Source organism: Hippopotamus amphibius, chromosome 10 (assembly GCF_030028045.1).
Source record: "Hippopotamus amphibius kiboko isolate mHipAmp2 chromosome 10, mHipAmp2.hap2, whole genome shotgun sequence".
Lineage (NCBI taxonomy): Eukaryota > Metazoa > Chordata > Mammalia > Artiodactyla > Hippopotamidae > Hippopotamus > Hippopotamus amphibius.
The window spans coordinates 30,874,266-30,895,869 of record NC_080195.1 but is presented as its reverse complement, the minus strand read 5'-3'; the positions used below and the strand labels follow the sequence as shown (position 1 = coordinate 30,895,869).

The 21,604-nt window shown below is 34.7% G+C and overlaps 1 protein-coding gene across 1 annotated transcript in view; it reads right to left on the bottom strand.

Annotated features, from left to right (window-relative positions):
- The window catches only part of LOC130830306 (A disintegrin and metallopeptidase domain 3-like), a 99,572-nt gene that overhangs the window by 50,147 nt on the left and 27,821 nt on the right, over window positions 1–21,604 (bottom strand). The window contains exons 7-10 of the mRNA XM_057697474.1: window positions 19,779–19,841; window positions 11,705–11,776; window positions 11,303–11,469; window positions 10,144–10,225 (exon numbers count right to left, since the gene is read on the bottom strand). Of these exons, the coding sequence (XP_057553457.1) occupies window positions 10,144–10,225; window positions 11,303–11,469; window positions 11,705–11,776; window positions 19,779–19,841 (384 nt within the window). The remainder of the gene's footprint in view (window positions 1–10,143; window positions 10,226–11,302; window positions 11,470–11,704; window positions 11,777–19,778; window positions 19,842–21,604) is intronic.

Here is a 21,604-nt window from a genome sequence, read left to right as displayed (position 1 = left end):
GTAATAATACTTTCAATCTAAATGGCATTGACATGTAACCAAATAAGTTTAATAGTATCATATGTTTTCATGACATGTTACTGATTTCATTCTAATAAACTTAGAAAAATATCCTGAGATGATTAATCATTGTTTCAGTATACTATATAACTTTAAATTTTAACACTTTTAAAGATACACAGATTCATAAGGGTTTAACTGACAGTTTTGATGTCAAAAATAGTTTTAGGAGAGAAAATCAAGCATTTCTTTTCTAAAGGCACAATACTTGTATTTTAAAAATAAATTTTGAGAAGTAGTGCTGTAAGCAACACAAAAAAAAGCCCTGGTTCATAATCAATGATCTTTTTAACTCTCTCCATAGTTTTACCTTTTGCAGAATGTCATAAATTTGGAATCATACAGTGTATAGCCTTTTCTAATTGGCTCCTTTCACTAACCACTATGCATTTAAAATTCCTCCATGTCTTTTAAGTGCTTGATGGCTAATTTTTAAAATACTGAATAATATTCCTTTTTATGGGTTAACTCCAGTTTCTTTATCTTTTCACCTGTAAAAGGACATTTTGTGCTCTTTCAATTTTTGGCAATTGTAAATAAAGTTGCTATACATAATTATGTCCGAGGTTTCTGTGGATATAAGTTTGCAACTAAGTTTTGTAAATGGTATAGTGGACAACTGCATGATCCTATGCTAAGGCAATGCTGAATTTTATAATAAATTGCCCAATTGTCTATCACAGTGGCTGTACCATGTTGTATTCCCATCAACATGAATGAGAGTTCCCGTGGCTCCACATCCTCACTGTATTTGCTATTGTTAGTTTTGCATGTGAGTACAAAGCTGAATAAGAATGGTAAGTTACAAAAAAAAAAAAAAAAAAAGGAATGGTAAGTTACATTCTTTCCTTGTTCTGACTCTTGATGGGAAGCATTTCACTCTAAATATTGGGTTTGATGTAAGCTGTAATTTTTTTTTTTTGTAGATGGATTTCTGAGGTTAAGGAAGTCACTTCTATTGCTACTTTGGTGAGTTGAATCATAAATTGTGTTGGAATGGTCAATGCATTTCCTGCATCTACTTATAAGATCAAATATTGTCCATTATAGCTTATTGATAACAGCAATGAAATGAAATGATTTTTACATGATTATCCAGCCTTAAATATCTGAGAAAATTCCAGACTTAAATATCTATAAGGTAAAGCAATTATTTTCCAATAAAGAGCTTGAAAAAAAATCTATAAGGAGATATAAAATAGTATAAAAATGAATTCTGTGGTAAAGTACAATCAATAAACTTAAAAATTTACTGGAGGTCTTCAAAGGTAGACTTGATTGGCAGAAGAAAAAGATTAGAAATGAAGACAGGGCATTTGAAATCATTTTTTCACAGGAGCAAAAATCAAAAACAGAAACAAAATGAAGAAAAAGAGAAGAGCTTCTGGACTCTAACAAATGAGCAATATATGCATGATGGGTGTCTGAGGAAGAGGAGAGAGAAAGAAAGGGACAGAGCTCTTATTTGAAGAAATCATTGCCACAAACTTTAGAAACCTGAGGACATGCAGATTCAAGAAGCTCAATTAAGCCTAACTAGGAAAATCCAAAGAGACCTACACAGAAAAGTATTATAATGAAACCATTATAAGTCAAAGACAAAGGGATAAATCCTGCTATCAACAAGAGACAGTGACTTGTCAGTTATGAAAGAGGTCTAAGGGTTATAACTTGATTTCTTAGCTGAAACATTACAGGCTAGAGATACAGAGGAAAATACATTCAAAGTGGTGAAAGAAAGAATTTGTCAATCAAGACTATTGTATCCAGAAAAACTGTCCTTCAAAACAATAATGAAGACATCAAGTCTTTTCCAGGAAAGCTGTGGGGTTTATTACCAATTGACCTGATCTATAAGAGATGAGAAAGGGTGGTCTTCAGGGTTACAAACAAGGATGCTAGATTGCAAAATGAAGCCAAAAGAAAATTATACAATGCTCTAATGAAGGTCAATACATGGATAAATATATGAACCTATATCATCTTAATTCCTGTATAGAATTTAAATGGAAGAATCTTCCAGAAACTAATATCTATGCAATAACATTAACAGAAGGATAGAACTATAAAGGAATAGAGTCTTGTATGTAACTGAAGTTGCTATCAGTTCAGTTTAAAATTATAAAATTGTGATTTTTTAGTAATTGCAAAATTAACCATAATAAAAATATCTAAAATATACACAAAAGGCAAAGACAAGGGAACCAATGCATACCACAATTAAAAAATCAATGCAACAAAAAGTAAGGCAGAAAGAGAAGATGAAGGGGACGAAAATGCTATAGGATATAGAGAAAAAAATTAACAAAATGACTAAAATAAGTTCTCCTGATTAGTAATTAATTTAAATATAGATGAATTAAACTCCTCAATTAAAAAGACTTGTAGAGGCTAAATAGTTTAAAGCACAGGATTCAGCTATGTCAGTTTAGATCTAAAGACTGACACAGGTTGAAAGGTTATGGATGGAAAAAGGTATTCCATGCAAGAAGTAACCAAAAGAGGGCTGGGGGTGGCTATACTAATATCAAACAAAGTAGAGTTTAAATTCAAGACTGTCTAAAGAGACTAGCAAGTACATTACATAATGATAAAATGGTCACTTCACCAAGAAGATACATCATTTAATATTTATGCACCAAATATTAAAGCATTAAATATTTGAAGCACCTTTGGGCAGCATTGAAAGGCTCAATAGACAGCGACATAATAGACTTCAATACTTCACTTTGAATAGTGGACAGAACAGTCTGACAAAAGATATTAAGTAAGTAACAGACTTCACAACAGGATAGATTGACTGGTCTTAAGTGACATGTGGAACATTCCATCCAACAACAGCAGGATACATGTTCTTCTCAAGTGCACACAGAAATGTCTCCAAGAGAGATCACTTGTTAGGCTACAAAGTAAGTCTGTCAACTTTAAAATATCAAATGTACACAAAGCATATTTTCTGATGCCAATGGGATGAAACTACAAATTAGTAAGAAAAGAACTTGAAAATCCACCAGTTTGTGAGATTCAAACAACACACTATTAAATACCCATGATTCCAAAGAAGAAATCACAAAGCAGTTACAAAATACTCTGAGAAAAAAGATAATGAAAATACAATAAATCCAAATGTATGGGATCCAGTAAAAGCTTTGTTAAAAGGGGAGTTTATGGCAGAAGACAAATACATTAAAAAGGAGAAATATCTCAAATGAAAAACATAAGTTTACATATCAGAGAACTAGAAAAATAGGAACAAACTGAACTCAAGTACATAGAAAGAAATAATAAAGTTCAAAACAGGGATAAATAAAATTAAAGAATAAAAAAAATTAATGTAACAAGAAGTTGATTTTTTAAGAATATCAACATAATTGGCAACCTCTTAGCTAGATTAACTAAGAAAACAGGAGATAAGACTCACATAACTAAAATAAGAAACAAAAAAAGCATACAACTGATGCCACAGAAATTTTTATAAAGATCATATGACAATGCTACAAAAAGTGTAACCCAATGAACTGAATAAGCTAGACTAATAAGATAAACTCTTAGAAACACACAGCCTATCAAGGCTGATTCATGAAGAAACAGAAAATTTGAAAAATAATCTTTAGTAAGGAAATTAAATAGTTGAAAGCCTCCCAATAAAGAAAGCCCAGGACCAGATGGCTTTAGCAGTAAATCCAACTATACATTAAACAAGAATTAATACCAGTCCTTCTCAAAATCTTCCACAGAAATAAATAAGACAGCAAACTCCCAAACTCATTCTAGGAAACTACCATTATCTTGATACCCAAACCAGAAAAGGCTCAACAAGAAAACTGTTGAGCAATATCCCTGATGAATACTGCCACAAAGTGTTCAACATAATATTAGCAAACAGAATTCAATAGCACATTAAAAGTTTTGTACACAGTGACCAAGTGAAACTTATTCCTGGAATGCAAACATCATTTAACATATGAAAATCTATCAGTATAATATACCATTTGTACAGAATGAAGTAAAGGATCCCACATGATTATCTCCATGCAGAAAATGCATATCTCAAGATTCAATACCATTTTTATGAGTAAAAATCCTCAACAAACTAGGAATACAAGAAAACAACCTCACATAACAAAGAACATAGAGAAAAGAACACAACTAACATCACACTCAATGGTGAAATCCTGAATGTTTTTCTTCTGATATCAGGAGCAAGATACGATATTCACTTTGGCCACATCTGCTTAATATAGTATAGGAAGATCAAACCAGAGCAATACAGTAATAAAATAAAAGCCTTCTAACTTAGAAAGAAAAAAGTAAAATTCTTTCCATTGCAGGTGACATGGTCCCATATGTAGGAATCCCAAAATATTCCACATAAAAGAAATTGTGAGGGCTTCCCTGCTGGCACAGTGGTTAACAATCTGCCTACCAATGTAGGGGGCGTGGGTCCGAGCCCTGGTCTGGGAAGATCCCACATGCTATGGAGCAACTAAGCCCACAAGCCACAACTACTGAGCCAACGTGCTGCAATTACTGAAGCCCACATGCCTAGAGTCCGTGCTCGAGAAGAGGAGTCACCACAATGAGAAGCATGCATACAAAGAGGACCCACCACTCTCCACAACTAGAGAAAGCCTGCGCACAGCAAAAAAGACTCAATGCCACCAAAAATAAAATAAGATAAATTAAATAAATAAATGTATATAAAAAGAGAAGACAAAGAGTGAGAACCAATAAGTGAATTCAGCAAAAGTGCAGGACACATAATCAACACAATTGATTGTTTCCATACATTAATAATGAACAGTCTGAAAAAATTTAACAAAATAATTTCAGTTACAATAACATTAAGAAGAGCAAAATACTTAGGATTAAACCTAAGATGAAATACTTGTACATTGTATACTGCAAAATGTGGCTGAAAGTAAGCACAGAAGACAGAAGTAAGTGGAAAGACATTCCATGATCAGGATTGAAAAGCTTAATATTGTTGAGATGTCATCACCACCCAAAGAAATCTTCAGATTCAGTGAAATCCCTATCACAATCCCAACAGCAGTCTGGGGGAAAAAATAGAAAAAAAAATCTCAAAATTCATATGGTAACTCAAGGGACACTGAATAACCATAAAATTGTGGAAAAAGAAGAATAAAGTTGGCACATTCAGATTTCTTGATTTTAAAGCTGATTACAAAGCTATAGTAATCAAAAGTGTGTGGCACTGGCAGAAAGATTTATAAATTGAGCACAATAGCGAGCCTATAAATAAAACATCATCTATATGGTCAAATGACCTATGACAAGGGTGCCAAGACCACAAAATGGGAGAAAATACAGTTTCTTCAACAGGAATACTCGATGGAGAAAAGTTTGTCTCTTCAAGAAATGGTGACTGGAAAATTAAATATCCACATACAAAAGAAAGAATAGGACTCTTATATTATACCATATACAAAAATTAACCAAAATGGTATAATGATCTAAACACAAGACTGCAAACTGCAAAACTCCTGGAGGAAAACATAGGGGAAAACGTCACAATATTAGGATTCCCAAAGATTTCCTGGATATGATGCAAATATCACAGACAACAGGACCAGAAATAGACAAAAAGGACTATGCCAAACTTAAACCTCTTTGTGCTTCAAAAGACACAATCAGCAGAATGTAAAGGCAATCTACAGAAGGGCAGAAAATCTTTGCCAATCATTTATGTGATAAGGGCTTCATATTCAAAGTATTAGAACTCCTGTATTATCAAAGATTAGGGAAATGAATTCGACAATGCATTAAAAAAATCATACACCATGATGAAAGTAGGATTTATCCCGGGGATGAAAGGATGGTTCACTATCCACACATCAATCCATGCGATATACCACTTGAACAAATTCAAAAAGAAAAATGATACAATCCTCTCAATAGATGCAGAAAAAACTTTTGACAAAATTCAGCATCCATTAATGATAAAGACTCACCACAAAGGGTGTATAGAGGGGCCATACCTTCATATAATAGAGGCTATACCTGACAAGCTGACAGCTAACATTATACTCAGTTGTGAACAACTGGAAACATTTCCTTTAAGATCAGGAACAGGATAAGGATGCTCACTCTCACTACTTTTACTCAACGTAGTACTGAAAGTCCTGGCCTCAGCAATCAGACAAGAAAAATAAATTTAACAATCCAAATTGGAAAGGAAGAAGTAAAATAGTCACTGTTTGCAGGTGACATGACACTATACATAGAAAAGCCTGAAGACAACCCCCCCCCACCCACCAAAATACTAGAGTTCGTCAATGAACATGCTTAAGTTGCAGGATAAATTTAATTTACAGAAATATGTTGCATTTCTACAAACTAAGAACAAACTATCAGTATGAAAAATGAAGAAAAAACATCCCACTTACAATCACATCAAAAAGATTAAAATATATAAGGATAAATCAAGCTAAGGAGTTAAAAGTCCTGTCCTTCAAAAAGTATAACACACTGATGAAAGAAATTGAAGACAGCTCAAACAGATGAAATGATATCCTGTATTTGAAGATTTGAAAAGTGAATATTGTTAAAATAACCATTCTACACAAGATGACAGTTTCACTGCAATCCCTATCAAAATACCACAGGCATTTTTTACAGAACTAGAATAAACAATTCCAAATGTTTACAGAAACACAAGAACCTGAATAGCCAAAACAATCCTGAGAACGAAGAACAAAGTTGGAGGTACCACAGTCCCTAATTTTAAACTCAACTACAAAGCTACAGTAATCAAAACAGCATGGTATTGGCATAAAAACAGACCCACAGCTTAATGGAATAAAATAGAATAGAGAGGCTGGATATGAACCCACAATTATATGGGCAATTAATCTCCAGGCAAGGAGGCAAGAATATATAATGGGGAAAAGACAGTCTCTTCAAGGAACAATGTTGGGAAAACTGGACAGCTAAATGCCAAAAAAATCAAACTGGACTACTCCCTTCTACATTCTGCACACAATAAATTTGAAATGGTTTGAAGACCTAAATATAAGACCTGAAAACATAAAACTTCTGGAAGAACACATAGGCAATAAATGCTTTGACCTCTTAGTAAATCTTTGTATTTGTCTGCTTTGACAAGAACAACAAAAGAGAAAATAAACAAATGAGACTACATCTAACTTACAAAAACTTCTGCAGAGTGAAGAAAACAATTAAGCACACTGAATTAAATGTCCTGAATGGGAGAAGATGTCTGCAAATGATACATCTGACAAGGGGTTAATATTAAATATATACAAAGAATACACACAACTCAGCACTGAAAAACCAACAATCCAATTAAAAACGAGCAGAGGATCTGAATTCACATTTTTCCAAAGACATACAGATGGCCAACAGGCACATAAAACATCACTAATCATCAAGGAAATGCAAATCAAAACCAGAATATCATGTCACACCTCAGAGAATTGACTTTATCAAAAAAAAGAAAAAAAAAAAAAAACCGGCAACACTCTACAAGTGTTGTCAAGGACGCAGAGAAAAGGGAAACGTTGTGCATTCCTTATGGGAATGTCACTTCATGCTGCCACTATGGAAAACAGTACAGAGATTCCTCAAAAAATTAAATCTAAAATTACCATATGATCCAACAATTCCACTCCTTGGTATTCACCATAAGAAAACAAAACCACTAACAGAAAATACATATGCAGCCCTATGTTCGTCGCAGGATTATTTACAATAGTCAAAGTATGGAGCAACCTAAGTGCCCATCAATAGAAGAACAGATAAAGAACACAGGAATACACACACACACACACACACACACACACACGATGGAATACGACTCAGCCATAATAAAGGACCTCTTGCCATTGGAGACAACATGGATGGATCTCGAGCATATAATACTAAGTATAATATGTTAGAGACATAGAAATACTGTATAATTAAATGAAAAAGCGTAACAAAGCAGAAACAGAGTTATATATACAGAGAACAAACAGGTGGCTGCCAGAGTGGAGGGGTTTGGGGAAGGAAAGAAAGAAATAGGTGAAAGAGATTAAGAGATACAACTTCCAGCCACAAAAGAAATAAATCACGGGTACGAAATGTAGAGTGTGGGGAATATGGTCAATAACTATACTAGCTTTGCATGGTGACAGGTCATTTCTAGACTTACGGTGGTGATCATTTTGAAACGTACAGAAATATTGAATCACCATGTTGTGAGACAGAAACTAACATAGTGTTGTAGATCAATTATAATTCAAAACAAAGAAACTCAAGAGACTAGATTTGTGGGTACTAGGGGCTGTAGTTGAGAGGAGGGGGAACTGGATAGAGCCAATGCAAAGGTACAAAAAAACTCATTTAACTGAACAATAAGAAAATCAAATAACCCAATTAAAAATTGGGCTAAGGTTTTGAACAAATATTTCTCAGAGATGATATACAGAACACCAGAAAACATATGAAAAGATACACAATATCACCAGGGAACATAAAAATACATTCAAAAACACAATGCAATATTACCGTATACCCATTAGGAGAGCTAACAACAAAAACAACAACAACAACAAAATAACACCTGTTAGTGAGGATGTGGTGAATAAAACATATTCTGTGAAATGCTGGTGGGATTATAAAATGGGGCAACCACTCTGGACATCAGTATTTTGATTCCTCAGAATATTAAAAATAGAAATACCATATGATCCAGCAAATCCACTTCTGGGCGTATGTCAAAAATAACTGAAATCAGTATCTCAAAGACATAGCTGCACTCGCATCTCCTATGTTAATTGCAGCATTATTTACAACAGCCAAGATATGGAACCAAACTAAGTGGTCATTTACCTATAAATGCATAAAGAGGATGTTTCTAAAAGGGTGAGTCAAAAATTATCCACACTCTGGCTGTAGACTTTAAATACCTTTTAGAAAAGACAAATACATCATTCTTCGACATCATCTCCTTGCTCTTCAACACGCTTTGTCCATCCGTCAACAAGCTTTCCTACCCCCTCATTAAAAATTGTTTTAGGCTGAGCTGCGAGCCACGAATGCACTGCTGTCTTCACTTCTTCATCAGAAGTGAATCAGGCTCCTTCTGTATGGCTAACACTTGGGCAACCTTCCTTGAACTTCTCTATGCAACCATACACTTTTCTTTGTGACAAAACACTTTCTCCATACTGTGCCCAAAGTCTTTGATAAATAACGGCACCAGGCACACCCTCAGATCACAAAAAAGAATGACTGCACGCTAATCTTCTTTCGAGCGAATCACAAGTGGGGCATGCAGTTTTGCTTGAACTGTAGTTACAAATGAACTGATGTAACATGTTCACACTTGCACAGCAGTGACTGGAGAGACAGTAGCCTTGAACAGAAAGCACTGATAAGACACTGCGGCCAATAGAAGTTTTAATATAAACAGTGCTGGTAAGTTTTGACTCATGGTCATATATGTCTGTGTGTATATATATATATATATAAATGTATAATATGGTATGATTTATATATATATAATTCATATAAATATATGTATATAAATAGCATGAAATATTATTCAGCCCTAAAAAGAATGGAATCCCACCGTTTTCAAAAATAAGCATGAACCTGGATGTCTTATTCTAAGACAAATAAGCCAGACACAGAAAGACAAATATTGTATGCTCTCCCTTATATGTGGGATCTAAAAATATCATACTCATGGAAGCAAGAGTAGGATGGTGGTTGCCAGGGGACAGAGGTGTGGAAAACAGGGCCTTGTTGGTCAAAGCTATAGACTTCATTTACGCAAGGTGGAAGTTCTAAACATCCGTTTCACAACGATGCAAATAGACAACACTACTACACAGTGCACTTATAATCGTTAAGATGGTCATTTCATGTAATGTGTATTTTACCTTAACAGAAAACCATTTAAAAATGATACCATTTGAGGTTTAAAGTATAAAATACAGCATTGTATCAAAACATTACTCTAATACAATGGGATATACTATATGTACCCTTGAAGTGGATATTAACTTTCACAACGTGTTATAAGTACTGAAGAGATGGGAATAAAATGCATACCAGAGCAATTCCTGCAGCAAACTTGGGGTCGCATGCCATTCCATGATATGTTGCTCCTACATAATTAGGATGGTCCCTATAACTAAATAATAAAATCTTTCTTGTGGATAAACGCAGTTAAATTGTCAAAACTTAATGATCGTCTAAGAGCTGGATTCCTCAATAAAGCTGCTGCTTTCTCTACACATGAACACTATGCATCGTGTCTAATGCTTTCAATCATTTTGTATTTGGATAATCTCCCACGGTGCCTACAAGGTTCAGTGCTGAAGGCAACTTGAACATTACATGATACACAGCTCAACATCCAGCAGTGCCTAATCCTCCCAGAAATTCATCACCACTCTTGTCAACATGGGATGGATATAATTCTAAGACATAAAAGTCAGGGTAGATCACTGCCATGATTTGCAGGGAGTAAAACCTTAGACTGCAGGACAGAGAGAGAAAGACAATATGCAGCACAGTCGCCAGGAAGAAGAGAGTTGCAATGTATTGTGTCCTCACATATTTCAGTCCTGAGTTAATGCTCCTGCTGAATCCCCAAACCTGACCTTAAATTCCACAGAGACACCCACAGATTTATAAATGGATTCCATATTGCTTAAGATCTTCAGGATCGTGTTTTTGGTTTTTTCCATGTAAAATAATCAAGTTAGCAAAATAAACATCTACATAAAGACTCTTGACAGTTACAGCACAAGCAGTGAAACAGCTACACCTTAGGTCAGGATAGAAATACCATAAAGTCACCACAGTACCATACTTATGTTTTACAGTGTAACCAGCTTTCTATCCGATTATTGCATTCCGTTAACTAATGTATGCTTCATTTAATATTAAAATGCTGGTTTCAATGATCTACCTCCGAGAAAATCTTTGAAAACATACAGACCCTATGTTTTCCCAAGGCATTCCATGTTATCAGTTCTATAAGTTTCCAAAGGTAAGCAGCCCACTCTGAGGATATTGGCCTACCATGCTTTTAGTGTCTTACGTTGTCTCTGACTTTTATAGTTTGCATTTTGACAACACAGGACTCACAGAATCTTTTTTTGAGATGTCTTCTCATCATAAATAATAAATTTTGTATACAATTTTGACAGCTAACTTATAAATAATTTGATGAACTTTATACCAATGAAAATAAATTACTTACATTAAGAGGTATGCCATATCATGGGACCTTTGAAATAAAAATTTTTCTCTCCATGACACAAATCTTTGTAGGACTTCATTAGCATCCCCATTAGTTGAAATCTTATTTTGATCTGACCAGAGCTCCAGAGACGTTAATGTAACAGACACTTTAAGCTGAGAATACATCTGAAAACAGAAGATACATGACATATGGTTTTAGGTAATCATAGATATGATACTGTATCTCTCTATGTAATGCTAGTATATTCAATTCATGGTTTTTTGGAGATGAAATCCATTGGTGGAAGAAACTATTTGGTAGGACTATACAGTTTATAAAATTGTATGTGCTATTTATTCAAACAATTCTACTGTATTAATATGAACATTAGTTACTTCAATATGAAACATAAATACTCACAGTGTTGATAAGACTAAAGATATAGACAACTTTCCCAGATGCAAGTGCCACTTCAGAGCCCATATAATCATACTGAAAGACAAATTTTATTTTTTGATCACTAGTGAAAATGACAACTACCACATTTCAATGGATATAAAAATGTTAAAATAACGCAGTGCTCAAGTGAAAAGGACAAAAGCAGAATCAAGACTTGTCAAGTGCTTAGTAAGTTCTAGACTTAATCCTGTGGACATTATATATTAGCCAATAGTATTAAAATGGGATGGTGATGATTATGTTCCTCTTTGCACATGTAGTTATTTAGGATTAAAAGTTAAGGTTCCAAGAGTACATAACTCAAGGACTCAAGTCTCTAAACTCCTCGGTCTTTTTTGTCTGCTCAAGTGTGTATCATCTTTTGTCTTCACTCCAGTAAGACAACATGACTACATATCCTGGAGAAAAAAATGTGCTCTCTAAACAGGGAGCTCTGAGCACACATAGTGAACAATTTCAAGAACATGTCTTCATTCAAGGGAAAAAAATAACATTTTCTCTGAAATATTTCTAATTTTGTATGCACACACATTTCTAAACTAACTTATAACCAATAGCATAGCAACTATATATAGTAATATATATTACTATAATTGTATGTATGTATATAGTTATACATATATAATTATAGTAATATATGTATATAGTTTTACATATATATATATTTATTCTCCAAGATGGCACAGAAAACATCAAATAAACTTTTTGGCCAACCCACTATATATATATATACACACATAATTTAACAGATTTACATACACAAAATGACAGAGTGAGGGATTTTGTATAGTTCTCATAATCATTAATAGATCAAGCCGACAAATTTTCAGCAAGCAGCAAATTTACAGCAAAAATGTAAAAGACTGTAAAAACTTATGCTAGCTTTGGATATAATGTGCATATATACAAGCTTATGTAAAAAATGAGAGAGAGATTTTTAAAGTATCCTTGAAAGTTTTGTATAAATTGACTCATGTTAGGTCCTAACACATTTGAACATAAAGCACAGTATCACGTAGCTCACAGTGTCCAACCACAATGCAATCAAGTAAACTTGATAAAAAGTATTTCAATGATGTTATTTTTACTTAGATGGATAACTTGGTTGTGGACATATATTGTGTCGTTCTAGGTAAATGCACACTGAAGAAAAGCTACAAGTGCAACTTACAGGTTACTTTCACATGAAGCGAGAGCACGTGATAAAGGGAACAGCATTAACAAATCTTAGTGAAGAGAATATAGGTGTTCTTTGTATTATTCCTATTCTTGCATCTTTTTCAAAAGTTTGAAAATGTTTCCAAGTAGAATATTTAAAAACAGAGATAAAATACAGATAATTTCAGATGAACAAACACTGAATTCAAATGAATTAATACAGGTTAAACAGAAATATTAGAGAAACCAACCCGTGAGAAGGAGAAGAAGTGTAGTTTGGAAATAGTAAATATGAAATACTTTTTTCCTTTCCTTACTTTGTTTAAACAACAATTGGATATTTAATGCAAAATAATGTATTTTGTGGTTTATAACACATGGAGAAATAAGACATACTACAATAACATCACAAAGAGTTAAGTGGAATTTTACTGATGAAACTTGCTTACATTTAAAAAAAATTTATTGAAGTGTAGTTGATGTACAATATTATATAATGTACAGGTGTACATCCCAGTGACTCACAATTTTTAAAGGTTATACTTCACTTACATTTGTTATAAAAGATTGGCTATATTCCCTGTGTTGTACAATATACCCTTGTAGCTTATTTACTTTGTACATAATAGCTGGTACCTCTGAATCCCTACCTCTATTGTGCTGCTCACCCATTCCCTTTTCTCACTGGTAACCACTACCTTGTTCTCTATATCCCTGAGTCTGTTACATTTTTGTTATATTCCTAGTTTCTTTGGTCTTTTGGATACCACATAACAATGGTATCATCCAGTATTTATTTTTCTTTCTCTCACTTATTTCACTTAGCATAACAGACCCTGCAATTTTATCCATCTTGTTGCAAAAGGCAAAATTTCATTAGTTTTTATGGCTGAGTACTACTCTAGTGTGTATGTGTGTGTGTGTGTGTGTGTGTGTGTGTGTGTGTGTGTGTATCACATTTTCTTTATCCATTCATCAGTTCATGGGTACTTAGGTAGCTTCCATATATTGGCTATTGTAAATAATGTTGCTATAAACACTGGGGAGCATGTATGTTTTCAATTAGTTTTCATTTTCTCCTAATATATACCCAGGAGTATAATTGCTGCATTATTTTTGTATATGGTCTGAGAAAATATTCCAATTTCCATCTTTTACATGTAGCTGTCTTGTTTCCCCAGTACCACATATTGAAAAGACCACTTTTTTCTCCATTGGATTTTCTTACCTCCTTTGTTGTAGATTAATTGACCATAAGTGCATGAGTTTAGCTCTGGACTCTTTATTCTGTTTCACTGATCTATGTGTCTGTTTTTGTTCCTGTATCATACTATTTTGATTACTGCAGCTTTGTCATACAGTTTAAAATCAGGGCATGTGATACCTTCCTCTGTTCTTCTTTCTCAACGTTGCTTTGGCTATTCAGGGTCTTTTGTGTTTCCATACAAATTTTGGAATTATTTATTCTAGTTTTGTGAAAAATGCCATTGGTATTTTACTAGGGATTACATTAAATCTATAGATTGTCTTAGGTAGTATGGTTATTTTAACAATAGTAATTCCTCCAATCTATGAAAATAGCATATCTTTCCATCTCTTTATGTACTGGTCTCTTACTTCTGAGTTAGATTTATTCCTAGGTATTATTCTTTTTGGTGTAATGTTAAATGAGATAATTTTCTTAATTTCTCCTTCTGATGGCTCATTGTTAGTCTATAGAAATGCAACAGATTTCTGTATATTAATTTTGCATCCAACAACTTTGCCAAAATACACTGATGGGCTCTAGTAGTTTTCGGTGGTGTCTTTAGGATTTTGTATGTATAGTATCATGTTATCTGCAAACAGTGAGTCTTTGACTTCTTCCTAGCCAACGTGGACTTATTTCATTTCTTTTTCTTGTCTGATTGCTGTAGCAAGGACTTCTAATACTATGTGTAATAAAAGTTGCAAGCAAGGACATGTTTGTCGTGTTCCTGATCTTAAGAGGAAGTGCTTTCAGCTTTTCACCATTAAGTATGATGTTAGCTCTGGGTCTGTCATACATGAGCTTTATTATGTTGAGGTATGTTGCCTCTATGCCCCCTTTCTGGAGAAGTTTTCTCATAAATGGAGGTCGAGTTTTGTCAAAATAGTTTTCTTCAGCTATTGAGATTATCATATGGTTTTTTATGTGGCTGTTGGCCATCTGTAGGTGTGTCACACTGATTTTTTTTTTGCGCATACTGAAGAATCCTTGAAATCTTTGGATAAATTCCACTTAATGATGCTGCATGATCCTTTTAATGTATTGTTGGAGTCAGTTTGCTAATAATTGGTGTCTATTTGCTAATATTTTTTGATGTCCATCAGTGGTATTGGCCTGTAAGTTTCCTTGTTTGTGATATCTTTGTCCGGTTTTCATATCAGGGTGATGCTGTTCTCACTGAAAAGTTTTGAAGGGTTCCTTTGTCTGCAATTCTGTGGAATAGTCTGCCCAGGACGGATGTTAACTCTTCTGTTAAGTGTTTGGGAGAATTCACCTGTGAAGCCACCTGGTTCTGGACTTTTGTTTGTTGGGAATTTTAAAATTAATGACTCAATTTCATAACTGGTAATTGTTTTGTTTGTATTTTCTATTTCTTCCTGGTTCAGTCTTAGGAGCTTGAACATTTTAAAGAATTTGTCCATGTTTTCTAGGTTGTACATTTTAGTGGCATATAGTTGTTGACAGTAGTCTCTTATGATCTTTAGTATATCTGTGGTGTCGCTTGTAACTTCTTCTCTTTCATTTCTGATTGTATTGATTTGGGCCCTCTCTCCTTTTTCCTTCCTGAGTCTGCCTAGAGTTTTATCAATTTTGTTTATCTTTTCAAAGATTCAACTCTCAGTTTTATTGCTCTTTTCTATTGTCTTTTAGTACATATTTCATTTCTTTCTGTTCCATTGTTTATGATTTCTTTCCTTCTACTAATTTTGAGTTCTATTTGTTCTTCTTTTACTAATTCCCTTAGGTAGCTTGAGATTTTTCTTGCTTCCCGAGATAAGCTTGTGTCACTATAAACTTCCCTCTTAGAACTGCTTTTGCTGTATCTCAGATTTTTAGGTCATTGTGTTTTCCTTTTCATTTGTCTTCAGGCAGTTATTATTTCCTCCTTGACTTTACAGTGACCCATTGGTTCTTTAGTAGCATATTGTTTAGCCTTCATGTGTCTGGGTTTTTTTTTTCTTTGCAGTAATTTTCTTGTAGTTTATTTCTAGTCTCATAGCATTGTGGTCAGAAAAGATGCTTGATATGAATTCAATTTTCTTACAATTACCAAGGTTTGTTTTATAGTCTGGCATGTGATCTATCCTGTACAATGTGAAATGTACAGTTGAAAAGAATGTGTATTCTGAACATTTAGGATGCAATGTTATATACATATATATATATATATGCATAAATATATATATGTGTATTTGGCCAAATGTGTCATTTAGGCCTTTGATTCCTTTTTTTGTATAAATTTATTTATTTATTGGCTGTATTGGGTCTTTGTTGCTGCACATGGGCTTTCTCTAGTTGTGGCGAATGGGGGCTATGCTTCATTGTGGTGCACGGGCTTCTCATTGTGGTGGCCTCTCCCATTGCAGAGCACCGGCTCTAGGTGCGTGGGCTTCAGTAGTTGCGGCACATGGGCTCAATAGTTGTGGCTCACGGGCTCTAGAGCGCAGGCTCAATAGTTCTGGCGCAGGGGCCTAGCTGCTCCATGGCATGTGGTATCTTCCTGGGGCAGGGATCAAACCCATGTCCTCTGCATTGGCAGGTGGATTCTTACCCACTGCACCACCTAGAAAGTCCTAGGCCTTTGATTTCTTATTGATTTTCTGTCTGGATAAGCTGTCCATTGGTGTAAGTGGGGCACTAAAATGCCTACTGTTGTGTTACTGTTAACTTCTCCCTTTGTGTCCATTAATATTTGCTTTATAGATTTAGGTGCTCCTATGTCGGGTGCATATATATTTACAATTGTTATATCGTCTTCTTGGATTGATCCCTTGATCATTAGGTAGTGTCCTTCTTTGTCTCTTGTAACAGTCTCTTTTTAAATCTATTGTGTCTGATATGAGTATTGCTACCTTGTCTTTCTTCAGATTTCCTTTGGCATGGAATGGCTTTTTCCATTCCCACACTCTCAGTCTGTGTGTCTTTAGATCTGGAGTGAGAGTCCTGTAGGCAGTGTATATACAGGTCTTGATTTTACATCCATTCAACCACTCTTTTTGATTGGAGCATTTAGTCCATTTACATTTAAGTGATTAAGGACATGTGTGTTCTCATTTCCATTTTCCTAATTGTTTTGGACTTGTTTTTGTAGGTCTTTTTTGTTCCTTACTCCTTTTGTCCCCTTTGCTTATGATTTGATGACTATCTTTAGTGTTATGTCTGGATTCCTTTTACTTTTGTGTGTGTGTATCTGTGTGTATCTAGTATATGTTTTTGGTTTGTGGTTACCATGAGAGGTGTGTGTGTGTGTGCTTGTATGTGTGTGTATATATACATATATGGTGGGTTTAAGTTGCTGATTTCTTAATTTCAATTAGGTTTTAACAACCATGCATTTCTACTCTCCTCTTCTTAGGATTATTGTTTTTAATATCTTATTTTACATCTAATTGATTTCAGTATCTCCTAATTGCTTATTATGGATATAGATGATTTTGTTAAAAGACAAAAGTCTTTTAACCTTCCTTCTAGCTTTGCGTGTGTGATGATTTCCTACCTTTATTGTATATTTGCTTTTACTAATGAGCTTTTTCCTTTCATAATTTTTATGTTTCCCGTTTCTGACTTTTCTTTTTTCTTAGGAAAATTGCTTTAACATTTCTTGTAATGCTGGTGTAGTGTTGCTGAACTCCTTTGTTTTGCTTGTCTGTAAAGATTTTGATCTCTATATCAAACTTGAATCAGAGTCTTGCTGTGTAGGGTATTTTTGGTTGAAGGTTCTTCACTTTCAACACGCTAAATATATTGTGCCACTCCCTTCTGGACAGCAGAGTTACTGCTGAAAAGTCAGCTGACAGTCTTATGGGAATTCCTTTGTAAGTTATTTGTTGATTGTTTTTTCCTGCTTTCAATATTCTCTTTTCATCTTTAATTTTTTCCATTTTAATTACTACATGATTGGGTGTGTTCATCTTTGGGTTAATCCTGTATGGACTTTCTGGGCTTCCTGGACCTGGATATTGTGTCATTTCCCATGTGAGGGAAGTTGTCAGCTATTGTGTCTTCAAATATATTTTCAATTCCCTCTCCCTCCTCCTTCTGGGGCCCCTATATTGCAAATATTAGTGTGCCTGGTTTTGTCCCAGAGGTCTCTTAAACGGTCCTCATTTCCTTTCATTTTTTTTTTCTTTTTTCTGTTCAACATCAGTAATTTCCACTATTCCATCTTCCAGCTCATTGATCCAGTCTTCAGTATCATTTAATCGACTCTTGATTCCTTCTAGTGTATTTTTCATTTCAGCTGTAGTATTCTTCATCTATGTTTGGTTATTCTTTATATTTCTAATTCTATACTTAAAAGTTCTAATATCTTACTCTGTGCATCCATTCTTCTCCCAAGTTCTTTGATTATCTTTACAAGCACTACCCTGACCTCTTTCTCAATTAGGTTGCCTATCTCCACTTCACTTAGAGCTTCCTTTGGGCTTTTATCCTGTTCCGTCATCTGGAACATGTTCCTCTGTAGCCTCCTTTTGTCTAAGTTAGTAGTTGTATTTTTATGTACCTGGGAGCTTGGCTGTGCTTCCTAATGCTGGACAAGTGGCCTTTTGCAGGGACTATGTGTTCCAGCATTGTATTCCACTCTCATCACCTGTGGTATATACTCTAGGGGTTTCCCCAATGGGGCTGTGTGGGTCTTTCTGTTGGGGCAGGCTGACTATGTGGGAAGTCCAGTAGGCTTTCTTCGCCCTATTCCGGTTGGGTCCTAGCCCTGCCTCAGGTACAGGCTGCCAGCTCATGGTTGGCAGGGCTGGGTCATGAAGCAGCTGACTTGAAACTCCAGGGGATTCTGGGGATAGTGCTGGCTCACTGCTGTATGGAGTCAAGGTCCACAAGACTCCAGTGCTGTAGCCCTCCCACTGGTGGGTGACTGGAGTTAGTTCTGTTCTACTGGTAGGCAGAGCCAGGTCCTAGAGTCTGGTTGCAGAGCCCAGGGATCCTAGACCTAGTGTCAAATCATTATTTACTGTTATTACTTCCATAAAAATTATTATAGATCTGAATATTTCCTTGTTTGCAAAAAATCTAGAACATCATGACACCCATTAAGAGATTTATACAAAATTACTAGTGATAATGGACAGAGGAAGTTTTTTTTTAACTTGTTGCCCAAAGTTTTTGCTAAAACTAGTTGTATAAACAAAAAGTACCACAATCAAATGTGTTTCTATGAATTAGTCTTCCTATGTTTTAGAAAGGGAATTTCCACCAGAAAACCCAAGCAATTACAAAGCATAAAATAATCTTATAAAAGAAATATTTTATAAAAGGGTCTGCAATTGAGTAATAAATAAAATAGCTTATTTTAAAATGGAAATTGACTTAAGAATTTCACCACAATATTGGCTGGATCCAGAAGTATATGCAATTAGTTATAATCCAATAGATTACACTGCAAGAGAATCCTCCCTTACATATGACGTTTTACATTATTTCTAAAAAATATTGGCATTGCTCCCCCTATGCCAATGGAAAGGCAATTGACAACATTTCTTATGTAATGGTATACAGAGATAGACATTTTGGACAGAGTAATGTATAACTGCATTGCAAACACAGGCTCTTTTACATATTCTCTTTCAATTTAAATACAAAAAAGATATACGGAAATATATCAATAATGCATACCAAGGCTTTATCCATAATGACTTGTATTTTCAGAACTCTTTTCAACAGCACATCAGAATTTTTCTGCAAAACAGAGAACATGAACTAAATAAAACATTTAAATATTCGTATATTGTTTGTAATTATCACCTACATCATATAATTATACACACACACACACACACACACACACACACACACACACTGAGGTATAGATAGAGAGGTACAGACAGACAGATAGATACATAGATAGATGATAGATACAGACACAAATACATGAAAATGTAAACATTAGAAAAATAAGAGGATTGATGTCCACTGGGTAAATAAGTGGTGAGATTCTGTAGAAAACTTGTAGGAACAAATTAGAAGCTTTTGCCTTATATTTTTAATAATTAGAATCCTTAAAAAAGTTACTGGAATGAGGGAGAATCCTTGTTTCCTTCTTCTCAAAACCAACCTCTAGGTCCCTCTCCCAATATTCAAGCTAAACAAATTCCCATCAATTTTCCCCCAAAGTTGCCTCTATTTTGTCATCTTTTTTGTACTTGCAATGATTTATATTAACTTTATTGTGGCCTACTCTCAATAAAATGCATCTATTTTAAGAACACAGTTACATGAACTAGTAGCAATGTATACACCCATGCAACCACTTCTATCAGTAAAATAATGTTTCCGTCACCCTCTTCCAAGTTCATAGCCTACAAAGATCAAGGCAAATGTGATTTGTCTTCTCTCACCATAGGTTACAAAAATTTGTCCTAGAACATCACATAAATGGAATCATGTGGCATGTGTCTTTTACATCTGGCTTCTTTCACTCAGCACATGTGTGTTGCTGTGATTAGTAGTAATTCATTTGTTTTCATTGCTATCAGCTGTACCACTTTAGAAACACAAAAATTTTGTTGATACACTTAACTGTGGATGATCCTTTGGATTATTTAAATATTTTAGCTATTGTAGAGAAATCGGCTATGAATATCCATGTTCAGCTGTTTGGGTAGTTATAGTCTTTCATTTTTCTTGGGTAAATATTTACAATTGGAAAATCTCATTTGCATGAGACTTGTGTATGTGTAAAGTAGTACAAAAGTTCCAGGTTGCTTTCTAAAGTAGTTTGATCTTTCTGTATGTTCTCCAAGAACTAATAAGAATGTCAACTGCTCCACATTCTTGCCTGTACTTCGTACTGCCATTCTTTTGCACCGCATCCCTTCTTGTCAGTCTGTATTTAGATCTCATGGAGGTTTTAAACTGCAGTTTCTGGATGGTTAATGAGGTTGAACCTCTCTTCACAGGCTTGTGGCTTATTAATTTGGTTTTTCCAAACTCCCCTACTAGAAATTTTATATCTAGACTTGACATTTAAATCTATGCTCTAATTCAATGTTTCTGAATAAGGGTCAGGACCCATCTTATTCCACGTGGAAATGCAATCTTCTGGCATCATTTGAAGAAGAGTTCTTTTTTTACTTTACAAAGGCCTTGGCATGTTTGTGGATAATACTTTGGGCAAGAGCATGTGGGTCTACTTCTCTTCTATCCTGTCCCACTGTTCTATATGTCTACACTTATACCAATGACACAATATGCGTCTCCATAGCAGGGGTAAGCAAACTATGGCCCATGGTAGAACCACCTGTTTGTGAAAAAGAAATATTTTATTGGAACACAGCTACATCTGTTTGTTTACAATTTGTCTATGCTGATTCCGTGCTACAAAGGCTGAGTGAAGTAGCTACAACAGATCATAGGCCCCACAAACCTGAAATATCTACTATCTGGCTCCTTTAGTAAAAGCAATGTAAGTCCTTCACCTTGTTCTTTTTCAAAACTGTTTT